Genomic DNA, 15,340 nt, shown 5'->3' with positions numbered 1-15,340 from the left:
GATGATCCCAGAGCTGCCTCCCCAATCCACGGCTGCACACGGATGCAAGCATGAACCCAGTGGAGCCAGCTGGCACATAATCATGTGAGCAGTAGCAAATGCCTGTTGTTTGAAGCCACTAGGTTTTGAGGCCAGTTGTTACTCAGCGATATCTAACTGAAACACCTGGTCTGCTATAGATTGTTGACTGGGAACAAGAAAACAAACCAATAACTAAAAAAGCAGAAACAGACACTCAAAGGTTGTAATGGTCTGAGGCTATTTAGGGAAAGGGAAGCAGTTTGTGGCACTTTGTAAGACCTTGATCACTGGTGTTTTTTTTTATTTATTTATTCATTCATGAGAGAGAGAGATAGAGAGGCAGAGACACAGGCAGAGGGAGAAGCAGGCATCATACAGAGAGCCTGATGTGGGACTCGATCCAGGGTCTCCAGGATCATGCCCTGGGCTGCAGGCGGCGCCAAACCGCTGCGCCACCGGGGCTGCCCCACTGGTGGTTTTAAAGCACAGTATAAAAGTCATCTAGGAAAACTAACTGAAAAATAGTGTCCTTTCTTTAAGAAGGCAAATGCATGAACCTTACTTAAGAAAGATGCTCATTTTGGGGCACTGGGGTGGTGCAGTCAGTTGGGCATCTGACTCTTGGTTTTGGCTCAGGTGGTGATCTCAGGGTGGTGAGATCGAGCCCTGTGTTGGGCTCTGTGCTCAGTGTGGAGTCTGCTTGAGACTCTCCCTTTCTCTCTCTGTAATAAATAAATCTTTTTTTTTAAAGTAAAAGATTCTCATTTAAAATAGTTCACATAAAAAGCTTAAGGTGTTAAATGTTATTTATCTGGGAAATTCATTTGTGTGTGTGGAGACCATATTATCCAAAGCAAAAATCAGGTAACAGATAGGACTTTGTATTATTTCCAGGTGCAAAAGGAGCATAGGCTGGGAAATGGAGATTGGTTGCCACGATGTTGGCCTGAAACCACTCATGGTGACAATGGGACAGCACAGTTGAAACCAGAACGACCTGAGAAGATTTGCACAGAAGAACCGAACTCTCCCCATCTGGCCCTTCCTTCCTCAAAGGTGCCAGATTAGTGGTGCTATCAGAGGCACCCGAGGGCAGACACACAGACTGTGGACTGCAGGGCCTTCGTAGGGCTCTCTGTGCAGCAGACGGAAAAGAGACAGGGTGGAAGGAGTGCATTAGCACAAAGCTGCCATCTGCAGGACCAGCTTCACTCCTTGGCTTGCCCTTTGTTCCTTCCTTTGAACACCACGCACCCAGTTCATTCTGTTCCACGTCCTTGATTTCTGCTTCTTTCCAAGACACCATTAAGCACCACAGGGGAAAACCATAATAAAGGTTCATATTTATTGCAAATATAGCAAGTGCCAAGGACTGGGTGAAGCTCCTGCCCTGGATGAGCTCATTAACCCTCTAAGTTAAGTGCTACTGCTCTCTCTCCTTTAAGGAAGTAGCAGAGGGGCAGAGAAATGAAGCAAGCAGCCCAAGGTCACACAGTTAGAAATGACAGAGGCAGGATCACAAGCCCGATGGCTGGCTCCACACCCATCCTCTACATTGTTCTGCTCTGTTCCTTCAGTAGGCCAAGTTTCCTTATTCCCTTCTGGGGAGTGGGTGGGTGTGGCCAAAACCTTTGACCCAATCCTGACTCCTGCCTTTTTGGAACCGGATCTTCACCATCACCAGCCCTCATGCCTCTCCCCAGCATCAGCTCCCGGGGAACTGCATGCATGACATGGACGAGGTCCTTTGCCTGATGGCTAATCCCCACCCATCACCGGCCGCAGGCCCAGGGAAAGCACACCCGGCATGGGGACGTGTGTGCCCACCTGAGACAGCTCAGCTTTCAGCTTTGGGAAGCAGAGCAGTCGCACCCAAGGCCAGCTGCCAGGACCGCCTCCCTGTCCCCGCCCCCACTGAGCCGCTGACAGGCCAAGGCTCCAGGCTGCTTTATCTCCTGCTCACACCCGGCTCCTCTCCCTCCTCCTCTCTATCTGGGAGTTTCCTTGTGGTTCTAATGAAAAACCCTTGTGTCACATTGAAAAGTTGCCAGTTATTGCTGCTGGGAATAAAATCTAGTCTCTGCTGGGAGGAGACTCCTGAAGCTCGGAGCTAGGAGTGCGGAGTGGCTCCTTGGAATAATCTCTCCAGTGCCAGGGGAGCAGCCTCTCAGGCATAATGAGATGCTATCAGGTGGGGCCCTTCCTGACAGCAGTAAACAAACAAACAGTAGGCCCTGCCAGGCTCCCCGCCCCACCTGGACTGTCTCCCTGGCCGGCCTCAGGCCTCAGCACACCTGCCTGGAGTCAGTGGGCTTCCCTCAGGCTGCTCGGTTCAGGCTCTTTCCCCATATCCCCCAGAGATCAGACAAAGTTGGATGCCTCTTCGCCTGTGAGCTCTCAGGTCAGTGAGGGCCAGGCAGTGGCAAATTCCCTCCAAATTCCCCCAAATTCTCAAAGACCTGGTCAGTCCTCTTGCAGATTATTCAAAATGCAGGCTCCTCTGGATCTACCTGGAGTCACTGAATCCAAATCCCCAGAGCTAGGGTTTGAGAAACCCATTCTGAACCCCTCCTTGCCTGGACTGTCCTGCTCAAAACCACTGGACCTGCGTGACTTGACCCAAGGGAAGATGCTCCCTCTAGCCGCCCCCACATTGCTCTCTTAGGACTGCAAACTCATATGTGCCCTTTGAAGGCCAGGCATTACTAGCACTGATCCCCCCAGCACACAAGAATAATCGTTCCTGTCGCTCTTCCACAGAGAAAGAAGCGCAGAGTCCCTTGCAGGCTCTAGCACCAATGCAGTCAAGGTCATCCTGCTACCTCACTCAAGGGCACTCTCTGGAACAAAGGCAACCACAGTGAGATGGGAAAAGCAACTTTAGAGCCTGGTACTTGGGAAGCCCCGCATCATGACAGTAGAGGGGGGCAGAGGGGGTGCTCTGTGACTTGCAGAGTCAGCTGCAGCCCTGACTCCACAGCAATCTGTGTCGAAGTCAAACTGAGCTCCAGTCAGTGGCCACCTGCCAAAGTACTTGTGTTAGGGAAAATGGGAATCTCGGTAACTCTTACTGGGAATCTCGGTGACTTGATGCTGCCTCCCCTCTGGCCCTGCCCTGGGAACGTTTGATGATGTCTGAAGACTTTTTTTGGTTGTCACAGTTGTGATGTGGGTTTTGGCATCTAGCTGGAAGAAGTCGGGGATGCTGCTAACTATCCTAAAATGCACAAGATTGCCCAGAATATCAATAGTGACACTATCATTAAGTCCCAGAGTAGATATGAGATGCCATCAGAGATGCCAGTGCAAATCCAGGGCTGCCCTTGGCCCCCTGAACACAGGATGTTCACTGAGGGGTTTGGGTTTGGGAGTAGAATTTTCTTAGCCTCGATTTGTTGTTATTTATCTAGAAAGAACATACAGATCAACCTGGGGCCAGCAGAGAAAGGCTCACAGGTTGAACACACAGCCAGCCCTCTGTGTGAGCTGGGTTTAAAGGATCCACTTTACTCTGATATCCAGGAAATGCTAAGACCCAGCATAAGCCCTTGATCCCTCGGATACTGGTCATCGCTTCAACAGTAGCATATGGCTGAACAAACGTTCAGTCTGGGACTGTCCGATCAGATTTATTCCATAACAGATTCCCCAGGTGGTCTCTCCTCTTCACTGAGAATTTTAAAAACAGACCATTTAGTTGACAAAATTGAGTTTCCCATGAGTTAACGGAGTGGGAGTGGAACCAGCTACCGGTGCAGATTGTAGCACAAATGCTCCTGAGGAAGCCAGGCTGGAGGTGCCAAATATTTTCTTTACAGTTGATTTGATGCAGTTCTGTGGTTGATGGTGTGTGGAGGTGGAACGCCTCCTGATGGCCCAGCCCCCTCCTGTTTGCGTGGCCAGCACCTCAAAGGGGCACACATAATATCTTCCCCCTATAAAGTGAACCTGGGCATTTTATAGCTGAAAAGGGAGCAATTCTATTTGAATTAATCAAGAGGCTGAAGGCAAAAATGCATTATGTAGCTTTTAAGGACATTCTTCCTAGATTGACAGGGTCCCGTGGTCACCCCTGAAAAGCTTCAGCAACAAAACATTTCTTGACATCACTCAAGGGAGGTCTGCTGTCTTAGCTGTACTCGCACAAGGGCCTGCGGTTTTTTTTACTCATCAGTTTAAGAAATGACTACAGTCTGCCTCTTGACGTGGTGCATACTTGTTAGCCACGACCCCGTCACACTTCTCTTTTGTTAAATTAGAAGAAAGTGTAATATTATTGAGGAGAAACATACCTTTCAGCCACTTTGGACATTTTTAAACAATGTCTGTCAATCTGTGCATTCAAAAATGTTATCTGGGGAAAGATAGAACAGAGGTGTTAAGACCAAACTTTTTTTTTTCACCCTTCACCCCATGAACCCAAACCTTGTATTTCCAAAAATATCCAAACAGCAGCATCTCTGGCCAGCCTTTGCCAACCCTCCAGCTTTGTATTCCAATGATCATTTGCTCTTTTGGAAATTTCCACCACACTCAGGAATCATACTCTACGATTTAGCCTATGTCAATATTCTTCTGTACTGGGTGGTAGCCTAAGTCTTGACTCCCAAAAGTGATTGCAAACTTAGAGGCAGTGGTGTATATCCTACAAAGCTTAGCAACACTTACAGGCACTGTAAATATCTGGGTGGACTAATTTCTAGTGAGTTCCCTCTGTGCACCCTTCACACCTACATCACACCCACCATGTGCTTGGTATACTTGACTAGATCATCAAATAGCTTCTTTGCCTACATCTGTTTCCTCTTCCCCACCCAAAATAAACTTGTCAAGGGCAGGCACCTCAGGACCCCCCACCACCACTGCCAGAAGCCAGTAAAACATAATGTAAAGATCCTAAAGTTACTTGATTGCCAGTGAACTCTAGAAAGGAGTAATGTAATTAGCCATTGTCTGCTGACCTGGGTTGACCAGTTAGCTTCTCATCATGAAGGAAGACAACACTGAACCAAGTGATGCTGAAGTGGTTCTGAGAGTGAGGATGGCTTTATTTGTAAACTTGCCTTTTGAATCATAGCAATAAAGTCGGTGGTTCTGAGCTGGCTTACTCTGTCAGTGCATTACTATGTTAAGGACCCTGTGACACCAGTCCGCCCCTTCCCCCTTCAGCCCCCATATTATTCTGTGGGAACCCTGACTATAGCAGTCACCCCGAGGCATTGGGGCAACTCTGTTACGTGCTTCTCTAATAACTGCTGGGGGGAGCTTGGTAGAGCATTTTTCCTCTCAAGCTTCCATGGGTTGTTCACACACAGCACTCAGAGGTTCAAGTCATCCACAGCTGGGTTCCACTGTGGTTTCCAGGAACTCAAAGCTCACTCAGCCTTCAGAGGTGAACATTCAAAGGGTTTTCAAACTGGCCACGTCTCCTCCTGGGAGTGCAGTAGTCAATTCATTCACCTGTTTCCGGATGTCCTCTTTTGTAGTTTTCCTGATTGGTTGACTGGGTATGTGCACGGGGCTTTGCGACTGGGATTCTTCAGTCACGCCATACACAGACTAGAGAAGAAGCAAGAACACAGAATCACGCACCCTCAGAATTGCAGGGCGCCTCAGGGTAGGCAATGCAAGAGCTCATTTGATGCTTCCTATCCCTTCTGTGACATCCTGACAGTAAGTGATCAGCCTCCAAGCAAATTTCTACAGTGAAGGGAGCTCTTCCTCTCGAGGCAGCCTGTCCCATCTTTGGGCGAGCACTGTGAGAAGAGCTTTCCTTTCACTAGGCTGCAACAGTCTCTTGAATATCAGTGTGTCTCCACATATGGTCCATAGACCATGTGCAAGGAATGATCTGGGGGTACTTGGTAAAGAAGCACATTGCTGAGCCCCACCCCACACCTACTGAATCGGAGTCATTGTGGGTGGGGTTTGGGAACCTGCACTTTTATCAAAGGGCCCAGGTGATTCTAAGGCACAAGAAGTTTCAAGAACAACTGTTGAGAGTTACACAAAAGATCCTCTCTAGATTTTCTGTTCCCCAGCAGATGACATGCTCATCTGGTACAAATCTGAGATGGCAGGGTTTCAGATTCTTTCCTTTTCAGCCAAACAGGTCTCTGGCCTCAGTTTCTCTGCATGCTATGGCTGCTTATTAAGCTGGTCCTTGTGCTAGAGACAGATGAAAGACAATCTTTGCTTTGGGAATGAAATGAAACCCCAAAGGCTATGCAATGTATAGCTGAAATCTGTAAAATCAGGAAGGGCTCAGATAGAGTAGATGTGAGCTCCAAGAAATTCTGGAATATTAGAATTAGGGGGCCCTTAAAGATTAAATGAGGATGTTTTAAGATGAACATCATAAAGTCTAATACATACAAGGGCATGACTATCCAAAGAATAAAATATGTAAATAGATTCAAAAAGTTGATATACATATCATATTGTGTGTGTGTGTGTGTGTGTGTGTGTGTGTGTGTGTGTGTGTTTGACAAAAGGAGAGCATTGGTTATTACAAGAAATAGGAATGTCTGGGGGTTACATCTCTAACCTTTTGAAATTCGTATTATGGGGGAGAGACGTGTTTTTCTACAATATGGTCCCTGGTGCTGTTGTGAAGTTGGGATATGTCAACGGTGGGGTGGGCTGAGTGTGGCACCCTTGAGTATACCATGGCCACTGTCCCTTCAAGGACAGTGAAACACAAATGATCACTGGCCCATTCACAGTTGGGTGTGATGGTGATTTGAATTTGGATGATCTAGCTATATAAAGGACTTTCAAAGTATAAAGCTCACCTTCACCTGTGGGACTTTGATAATTTTTGTTCCTTTAGTTTCTTTTCCTCTCCAGAGCCAACTGCTACTTAACCTGCACGCTTCAGCACACTTGAGCCTGCTTTGGAAGCCCTTAGAAAGCCCCCAGTGTGGGGTACCCCCAACCCCCCTCCTGGTGCCATTCAACATTTCCCTGACGCAGCCCTCCTGACACTTCTGCCTGGGGGTTCACCTCTCCCCACCCCCCTACCAGACTGTAGGCTTTGTGACGACTCTCACCACCTTATTTCAGCAGCAAGAACGGTGCCAAGTACACACCAGCCACTCCACAAATATTTGTAGAATGAATGAATGAAATGGTTTCAAAGGACAAAACGGGGTAGAATTAACAAATAGCAAATGACTGTTTGAACAGTACCAGAAACAGAAGGGCTATTTGCGTCAAGAATTTTTAATTCAGCTAAACCAGCGAACCTTTTTAACCTTTTGTGGGTTCTTCAGACGCCGGCATTTTCTGATGTCCATTTCTGTTGTGTTCACACAGCCTGGCTGAGGAAAAAGAGAATCATCATATAAATTACTAAGTGAAAATCACACCTTTCAGTGTGACTCAAATAACATCATCAGACCCAGTCTTTGTCTTTCCCGTTACAGACCATACATGATTATCTCTACTTGGCCATTTACAATGCCTTTTACCAAGATGTTTCGTCTTCATTATGTGTTTCTGCACAGAGTTCCCATATGAAATATAAAAGCCTACGTCCCATTATGTAGGGGGTGACATGTAGAGGATAGAATGTGCAGTTTATAAGAGCAAACTTCTTATTCAGAGTGGCCAGATAGATTTAGCCACAGCCTTTGTTTACTAGACATTAATTGACCATCTATCCGCAATCCAATAGCACGATGGGGAATTGCTTTTGGGTTTTTCTTTTGACCAGCTTTTAGGAAGGACTGGCATAGTTTCCTCATTTTAGTTCCATTTTATGAAGAAAATGCGAGAGTTGTTTTAATCATAGGAAATTCGAAATACAGTCGAACCTCATTATGCATGGGATTTTGTATTTGTGAACTGACCTATGAGCTAAATTCTATTTATAACCCCCAAATCCATATTTGTGGTACATTTGTGATCATTCATGGACAGGTGCAAACAGCAGAAATTGTGAATGCCCCCACGTGCCCGTTCCAAGAGAGGCTTCTTGTTTCATCTCTTAATGTAAACCAGTGTCCTTTTCACAGTCTATTTAGGACCAACTTTTCCACGTTTCTGTGCTTCTGGTTGGTGATTTTGCTATTTAACATGCCCCCCAAGCATAGTGTGGTGTCGTCTAGTGTACCTGCTTGCAAGAAGGCCGTGCGGTGCCTGTCAGAGAACAAGGTGTGTCAGGTAAGCCCCCTTCAGGCATGAGCTATAGTGCTGGTGGCTGTGAGTTCAGTACTCATGAATCAACACACATTGACTAAGATGTCTTTAAACAGAAACAGGCTTTCGACATGGTTATGTATTGATCACTTGAAGACAAGATGGCATCGAGGAGCTGGCAGGAACCTAACCCTGGATTTCTCCCAGGATAATGGCTCAGCATTCACTAATTCAGCATGCACGGCTCCTTTGCAGAAGGTAACTACCGTGAATACTACAATGGGCTGCATTTGAAGAAGAATTATTCTAAGATTTAGAGTTGAATGACAGTAGAAATGGAAACTGCTTATTGAAAGTGGGGGGATGGAGAAACATCCATCATGCAAATGGATGTCAAAAGAAAGCCAGAGTAGCCATTCTTGTATCGGACAACCAGACTTAAAACCAAAGACAAATAAGAGGTGAAGAAGGGCACTATATCATAATAAAGGGGACAGTCCAACAAGAAGGTTTAACAATTGTAAATATTTATGTACCCAATTTGGGAACACCCAAATGTATGGAAAAAAAACAAACAAACAGAAACTGCCTAATTTGGGGCTATAAACTTCTGGGGCCCAGAGGTCCTAAGGGGGAATTCCCACGGTTCTCCTTTTCCAAGTCCATATTTTCATGGATGAATAATTTTTAAAAGCTGCAACTGTCATACATTCTGCACTACCTACCGAGATTAAATTGACTGAATGGCAAAACCAATTTCACCAAGTTTAGCAATTCACTTTACTTTTAAGAAAGAGACACCTGGTGGCTAAAGATAGTCTTTTCTTTTGAGTGAAGAAGGAGGGAAAGAAAACAAAAAACAAGAAAGAATCATAGAGAACCAAGCAGAGTTTTCTCACCACTGGCCTGTGCACATCCCAAAAGGCCCGTTCTTGACTATCCAAAATTTTCCTTTCTGTCTTGTCCTTTTTTCGATCTATCCTGAAAGAGCAAAGAAAGGAAATCAGAGGCTCTCGTTTCTAGGAGCTTAGTGCACACAGGGCTCTTGGCATCTGTGTGGTCTCTGGTCTCTGCAGAGCCGTAAAATGTGGCAGACCATTCCCTCAAAGGAAACTTCGAGAAATCAGCCCGTGGGAAGAGTACTTGTTCTAGGCTGGACCACAAATCATCACAGACGTGGGATGAACATGCTGGGCCCAAGGAGAGAACCAGAACCCAACTGTCCATTTGAATGATTAGGATTTAGATTATTCAGAGCTGAATTATCAATGGACATGCCCCCCCCATCAAAGTGGATACTGCATTCATATTATAGGAAAGAATATAACCATAGGCTTTGCAGTGTTTCATCGTCAAATTTGAAAGTTTGCTTTAGAGACAGTCAATAGAAATGTCCCATGTTTTAAAAGTCACTTAAAGCACTTGGCTTTCTAAAGCAGAGTAATATCCCTAGCATGTGACAAGATCCAGAAGGCAAATATCACTGGCCTCAGCTGGGGGAGGCACAAATTGCAAGAGGGAAATTACAGGTGACAAAGACAAATTCTTTATGTTCTGGTCAGTAACATAGATAAGAGGTTTTTTTTTTTCTTTCTTTCTTTTTTTTTTTTTTTTCAAGCCTGTATTACTTCATATTACCTCTCTAAGTAAAAAGTAACAGATTAATTGTTGTGTAACTTCTGGTTCTTGGCTCTCTTGGGAGCACTTTAGTTTACTGGCCTGAAATAAACCATAATCACCCTGTGATTTTTGTGATAATTACTGTGTACTTCAATGGCCCACAATTATAATGTAATCTCAGAGTTAATCAAAAAAGTTAATCGAGAAATACCATATATGTACAAAGTGACAATTTCCCCTCCTTTTTAAACATGCACTGCTGTGTGATCCTGAAAGTGCAAATTAGCTCTCCTCTTTGCTTCGCAGTGGCTTTTGAGTACACAGGCTCAACTGTCTTCTCCTCCCCCACCACCTCCCACTTTCTCTTTCCTTAGGGGCCACGGCTTCTCCAGCTCAGCTCAGTGTCCAGTGCCCAGTGCCCTCCTCCCTCCTGGGCTGCCGGTAGTCGCAGGGTGGTCTGCAGGGGTGTGGAGTCATGGGCAGAGGGGAAAGGCAGACACTGCAGAGGGAGGGGAAGAGCAATAGGACACTGGACCTAAAGTCCTCGGGTAATTTCCAACTACAACCACACCTGTGATGGAGGCTCACCCACACGGCCTGAGACCCAGCCCTGGGTGGTGGGCTGTAACACTGCCCAGAGTGCAGAGGGAGTCCTTTGAAGATGCTGCTCAGGGACAAGCGGTGCCCAGAGAAAAAATGCTCACCTTTGCCTAGCTCAGCATCCCTTTCTCATCCCCTCCTCTGTCCTATTTCTTCCGTTAACACCTCCAGCTAAATCAGAGATCATTGCTGGAAGGGGCAAGGGAGAACCCAACCTGAGCAAGCTCATTGCCTAGAATTGAAAGGGGCTGGTTGACAACCTCGCTTGTGGGCAGGCGGACAGTTATTGGCCACTTCTCATATTACCTTAGAGAGGGAGAAATTTCCACTACACTCCCTGGGAAGGAAAAGTGTGGGGCAAACACTCCAGCTAGACTTTCATCTCCTGTACTCTGGGGGGAGAAAGAGGGCCTGAATCCTGTTGGTTGATCTGAAAGAAGAAATCGAGAAAGCTAGGGTGGGTCCTTTCTGGGCCCTGGGTCAGCCTGTCCTCAGGTTGCCTGTCCTCTGCATGCAGTGAACTTACAGGGCTCAACTCTACCCTGGGGTGGGGGGCTCTGCAGATATCCGGCTCTGCTCAGCATGGGCGAGTTGAATTCCAGGTAAAGAACGGTGGTCACAGATCCAAAGTCGCACCCTATAACCTGCCTTTTATCAGTAATAATCTTAAACACACTGGCTTCCAACATCTGACTTCTGCACCTTATTTTGATTGGTTCTGAACCCCTCCTCTGGGGGGAAGGGGAGAAGAGTTGGCTCCCTAAAGCTCCAAAATGTTTTCCTATGAAGACAAAACCTCCAGACCTACAGGTAAAGGGGGCTGATGTTTTTCAGCTCTTGAGCACAGAAGGATCATTGGCAACCTCTTTAGGAAATAGGAACATCTTCTAACCAGATTTCTACATTGCAGAGCAAGCCCATTGGCTGCTAGAACACCTGCTTTTGAAGTTATTTCAGAGTGCCATTGATGACAAAGATGAAACTTATCCATCTAGGCCTTGATTTCTACTCTGCTGCTCTCATGCAAGATGACAGCATTGACCATAGTTGGCCGGCCGTGGAAGGAAACCCCGCCTTGGCAATACCACTCTCACACCACCTCCACATTCCAGAGAGTCTTTTCTCTTTTCCAGGGTCTCTGTTAAGTTCACCTACTTCACTTGTGCTTCTGCTTGCATAAAGATGAATTCCCACTTCCTTGCAAAGGCCCTCTGGAGTCTTGCTAAGTTTTCCTAATGAGAAATGAAAATCAACGAGAGGGCATTAATCTTTGTAAGTTTGCACATCGACACCTATGCTTATTACAAGGCAGTCATCTATTTTGGTTACTCCCAACAGAACAGCAGCACCCCACTTTAAATCCACTGGCTGTGAACCCAATGTGATTTTGCACCAGACCCTGCTGTACAGAGTAGAACTATTAATATTCATTTACACACCCATTAAATCCAAAGTCTCTGTGGTTCACCTGATTCCTCTTCTCTTGTGTATTTTATAACACCACTCATATATTGCTTGTCATCAAGACTGCTAAAGATAGGGAGAAGGGTTTGTGGCTACTTATGCAGGATTTGGGGAAGGGATGGGGGGGCTCTTTGCAGGCTATTGGACATTTCTGAGAGCAAAAGCAAGTATGGATTTCCATGACTCCTTTTCCAGCAAGCAGGGGCCTGGGAAGGTGGCAGGAAAGGAAAACGCTGATGACCTGGCATTCATGCCTTTGAAAGTTTGGATTCAAAAGCAAGAGAAAAAGGAGTGTCTATATTTGTAATGTTCATGAAAGGAAAACCCAAAAACAGAAAGAAAGAAAGAAAGAAAGAAAGAAAGAAAGAAAGAAAGAAAGAAAGAAAGAAAGAAAGAAAGACATGTAGGGTTGCCTTTAGAGGAAGAGGGGAGAAGCCTTTTCTCTAAGTCTGTAGGCTTACCAGGTGGCACAATAGGACAGTGAGGGGTGGGTGGTGGTGTTTGACAGGTCCCCTAATGACCCACCTAATTCTGATGGAATGCAAGGACAGAGCCCATATTATGCTATGTATTTTCATAGAGCTCATGCCAACACTAATTGATTACCCTCATTAGTGGATTGTTAATATAAAAGGAGCTTCAGTTGAAGATCAACACACCTAAACTCAGTTATTACCGAGGCTCAGTGTACAAGTACCTCAAAAAACCCTGTTCTTTTGATTCTTCCGCTGCTCTAGGCAATGCCTATACATCAGTCAATTAGGGAGCAGTTATATAAATTATGAACAGTCATACCATGGAATACTAGGCAGTCATCAAAACCAATAATCTAGATTATTATTACTGACATGGAAAGATTCTCAATATACTTACAGCACATGATTGGGGAAAACGTGGCTTACAGAATAATGTTCAGGGTATGATTTAAGTTTTTATGTCAAGGAAAAAAATGTATGTACAGAAGAAAGGTTAGGGGAGAAGAGTTGCAGGTTCTTTCATCTCCTTTCTTTGCTGTTTGAAGTTTTGATTTTACAAAGAGAATGTATGGTCAGAAAAAATTAATAAAATTACTGAATTTTGAAAACAAAATACTTTTAAAATTTTCTAACCCCCTTTTAGGCATAACTTCAACCTGAAAGAACATCTTAATGCCATATTCTTTACAAATGTTAAAGCAGAACATTATATGGCAACAGAAGAGAAAATGGAAATATATCAGGAGCTGATGCTTCTTTTTCTATTTAGGACCTTTTCTAAAACATGGAAAATGTGGGGAAGAGAGACACAGGGTGGAGGGGACCCACACTTCTGCAGGCTGGGTCTTTCTGTAGGTCGTGTTAGGGGAGGGATGTAGCACTTCACACTGTGTGCACAAAAGTAGGATAGAAGATTCTGAAAGAGAGGTGATGGCTGGCACATGAGGGCTGATGGGGACAGGAACTGGGTGCCCAGGATGCTCAGATCCACAGAACAGCCTTGCTAGGATTTGCTTGGGAAGATCATAATGTTCCCACATATTTATGTTTAATGGCTCCCATTGATAAGCACACTGTGGCCAGGTCCTGGGGCCCTAGGTCAATAGTCCTGGAGGGACTATTTCCCCATTGGCTCAGGCACAGGTACCTAGCAGTGACAGTCTGATGCAGTGGGCCTCACACTTAATATGGAAGGAAAACTGAGGCAGCACAAGAGGGACGTTTGGAAGGAAGGATCCGGATGGAAGTCCTATTAATGCTGGATTATCAAGGAAGTACTCATCACTGTCCCCAGTGCTGCTCTCCCCCTAGCTGCCAGCGCTTTAGTCATTTATTTTATGGCTCAGCAGCTTCCATGCCTTCTGGAGGGTACATGAAAATCTGGCCAATTTCCCAGATTCTCTGTGATCCATATAAAGTTTGGTTTGGGGGAAAGATTCTGCAATCATAAATTTGAAATATTTAAAAAATTATCTGAGTCTTTGAGTCCTCCGTGCCTTGGCCCTGCTAAATGGGAATGGGTATGAGGGTGGCAGGACCTCCAAGTTTTGCAGGAATCACATTTTGTGAAAGAAGGTGGTGCAGGAGGAAAACTGGGAATGCATATACTTCATCTGATATGGATCTTATCTTCTGGATTGAATTTGGTCCTTAGATTCTATGGCCAAGAACAGGGGAGTTGGGTTTAAAGATCCAATTAAAAATTATCATATAGTAAGTTCTAAAAATTCTCATACGGCTCCTTTATTTTTCCTTTTTGCATACAGCTCTACGCATTTTAACACGTGTATAGATTAGATTCCTGGAACCACCACCACTGTCAGGATACAGAATAGTTCTATCACCCCCAGAAAACTCCCTGTGCTGTCTCTTTGTAGCCACATCTTACCCTCACCTGTAACTCCCAGAAACCAGTCACCTGTTTTCCCTCATGACCATTTTGTATTTAAGAGAATGTCACATAAATGGCATCATGCAGTTTGTAATCTTTTGAGACTGGCTTCTTTCATTCAATGTAATGTCTTAAATACTTATCCAAGCGGTCATGTGGATCAATAATTCACTCCTTTTCACCACAGAGGAGGAGTCCACTGAATGGACATAGCAATGTTTATTTCACCATTCACCTCTTAAAGCACATTTGGGTTGTTTTCAGCTTTTGCTTATCACAAACAGAGCTGCTCTACCCAGGTTTTTGTGTGAACAGAAGTTCTGACTTCTCTGGGGTATATACCTAGGAGCCGGACAGCTTGGGTATATGGGAAGTGTACGTTTAACTTTGTAAGAAACTGCCAAACCATTTTTCCAGAGTGGCTGTGCCATTTTGCATTCCCACTTGGCATTCCCAAGACTTTTTATTTTAGCTACTCTCATGGGTCTGTAAAGTGATATCTTACCATGGACTTAATCTTTATTTCCCTAACGGCTAATGATGTTGAACATCTCTTAATGTGTTTATTTGTCATCCTTATTGCCCTCTTTGGTGAAATGTCTTTTCAGGTTCATTGCTCATTTTTGAGCTGTTTGTTTTCTTATTGCTGAGTTTTGAGAGCTCTTTAAATAAAGATGCAATTTTATTGGATGGTAAGAAGAGGTGAGAACAAAGGAGGGGAAATAAAAGGGACCTCCTTTCCACTGCCTGAAAGGGACTAGGGAAAGAAAAAAGGAAAAATAGAAGCAGAAACAGAGCAGCAGATAGGGTTTTATTCTCCACCCACACCAAAGCTGAAATACAACCATACTTACTGCTTCATAATCTGCCAGCTCCAGCCTTGCTTTATTCTGCATTGTCCTCTTACAGAGATAGATGGCTGACGGAAGAGGAGAAATTACAACATGTGCAAAACTAGCAGTGTGGTGGCATCACAAATCCATCCAACCATCTGTCCATCCACTCATTCACCCAGCCATCCAGCCAGCGTTCCCTGTGTGCCCAGCCCTGATCCGTGCAGGATATGCTTCCATGTGGAAGCCATGACACCTAATGTCCAGGAATCTTCCAGCAGATCAGGATCAGA

The 15,340-nt window shown here is 45.1% G+C and overlaps 1 protein-coding gene across 21 annotated transcripts in view; it reads right to left on the bottom strand.

Annotated features, from left to right (window-relative positions):
* The window catches only part of RGS6 (regulator of G protein signaling 6), a 570,894-nt gene that overhangs the window by 74,946 nt on the left and 480,608 nt on the right, over positions 1-15,340 (bottom strand). For all 21 annotated transcript variants that reach the window (XR_012036887.1, XM_072839235.1, XM_072839241.1 and 18 more), the window contains 6 exons: positions 15,069-15,133; positions 11,539-11,615; positions 9,063-9,144; positions 7,269-7,343; positions 5,482-5,580; positions 4,314-4,375 (listed from right to left, as the gene is read on the bottom strand). Coding sequence is in view for 20 of the 21 variants with exons in the window: in XM_072839235.1 (XP_072695336.1) it covers positions 4,314-4,375; positions 5,482-5,580; positions 7,269-7,343; positions 9,063-9,144; positions 11,539-11,615; positions 15,069-15,133 (460 nt within the window). In the remaining variant the exon portion in view is untranslated. The remainder of the gene's footprint in view (positions 1-4,313; positions 4,376-5,481; positions 5,581-7,268; positions 7,344-9,062; positions 9,145-11,538; positions 11,616-15,068; positions 15,134-15,340) is intronic.

This window comes from Canis lupus, chromosome 9 (assembly GCF_048164855.1).
Source record: "Canis lupus baileyi chromosome 9, mCanLup2.hap1, whole genome shotgun sequence".
Lineage (NCBI taxonomy): Eukaryota > Metazoa > Chordata > Mammalia > Carnivora > Canidae > Canis > Canis lupus.
The sequence above is the reverse complement of the archived record's forward strand: the minus strand, read 5'-3'. Positions and strand labels throughout refer to the sequence as shown.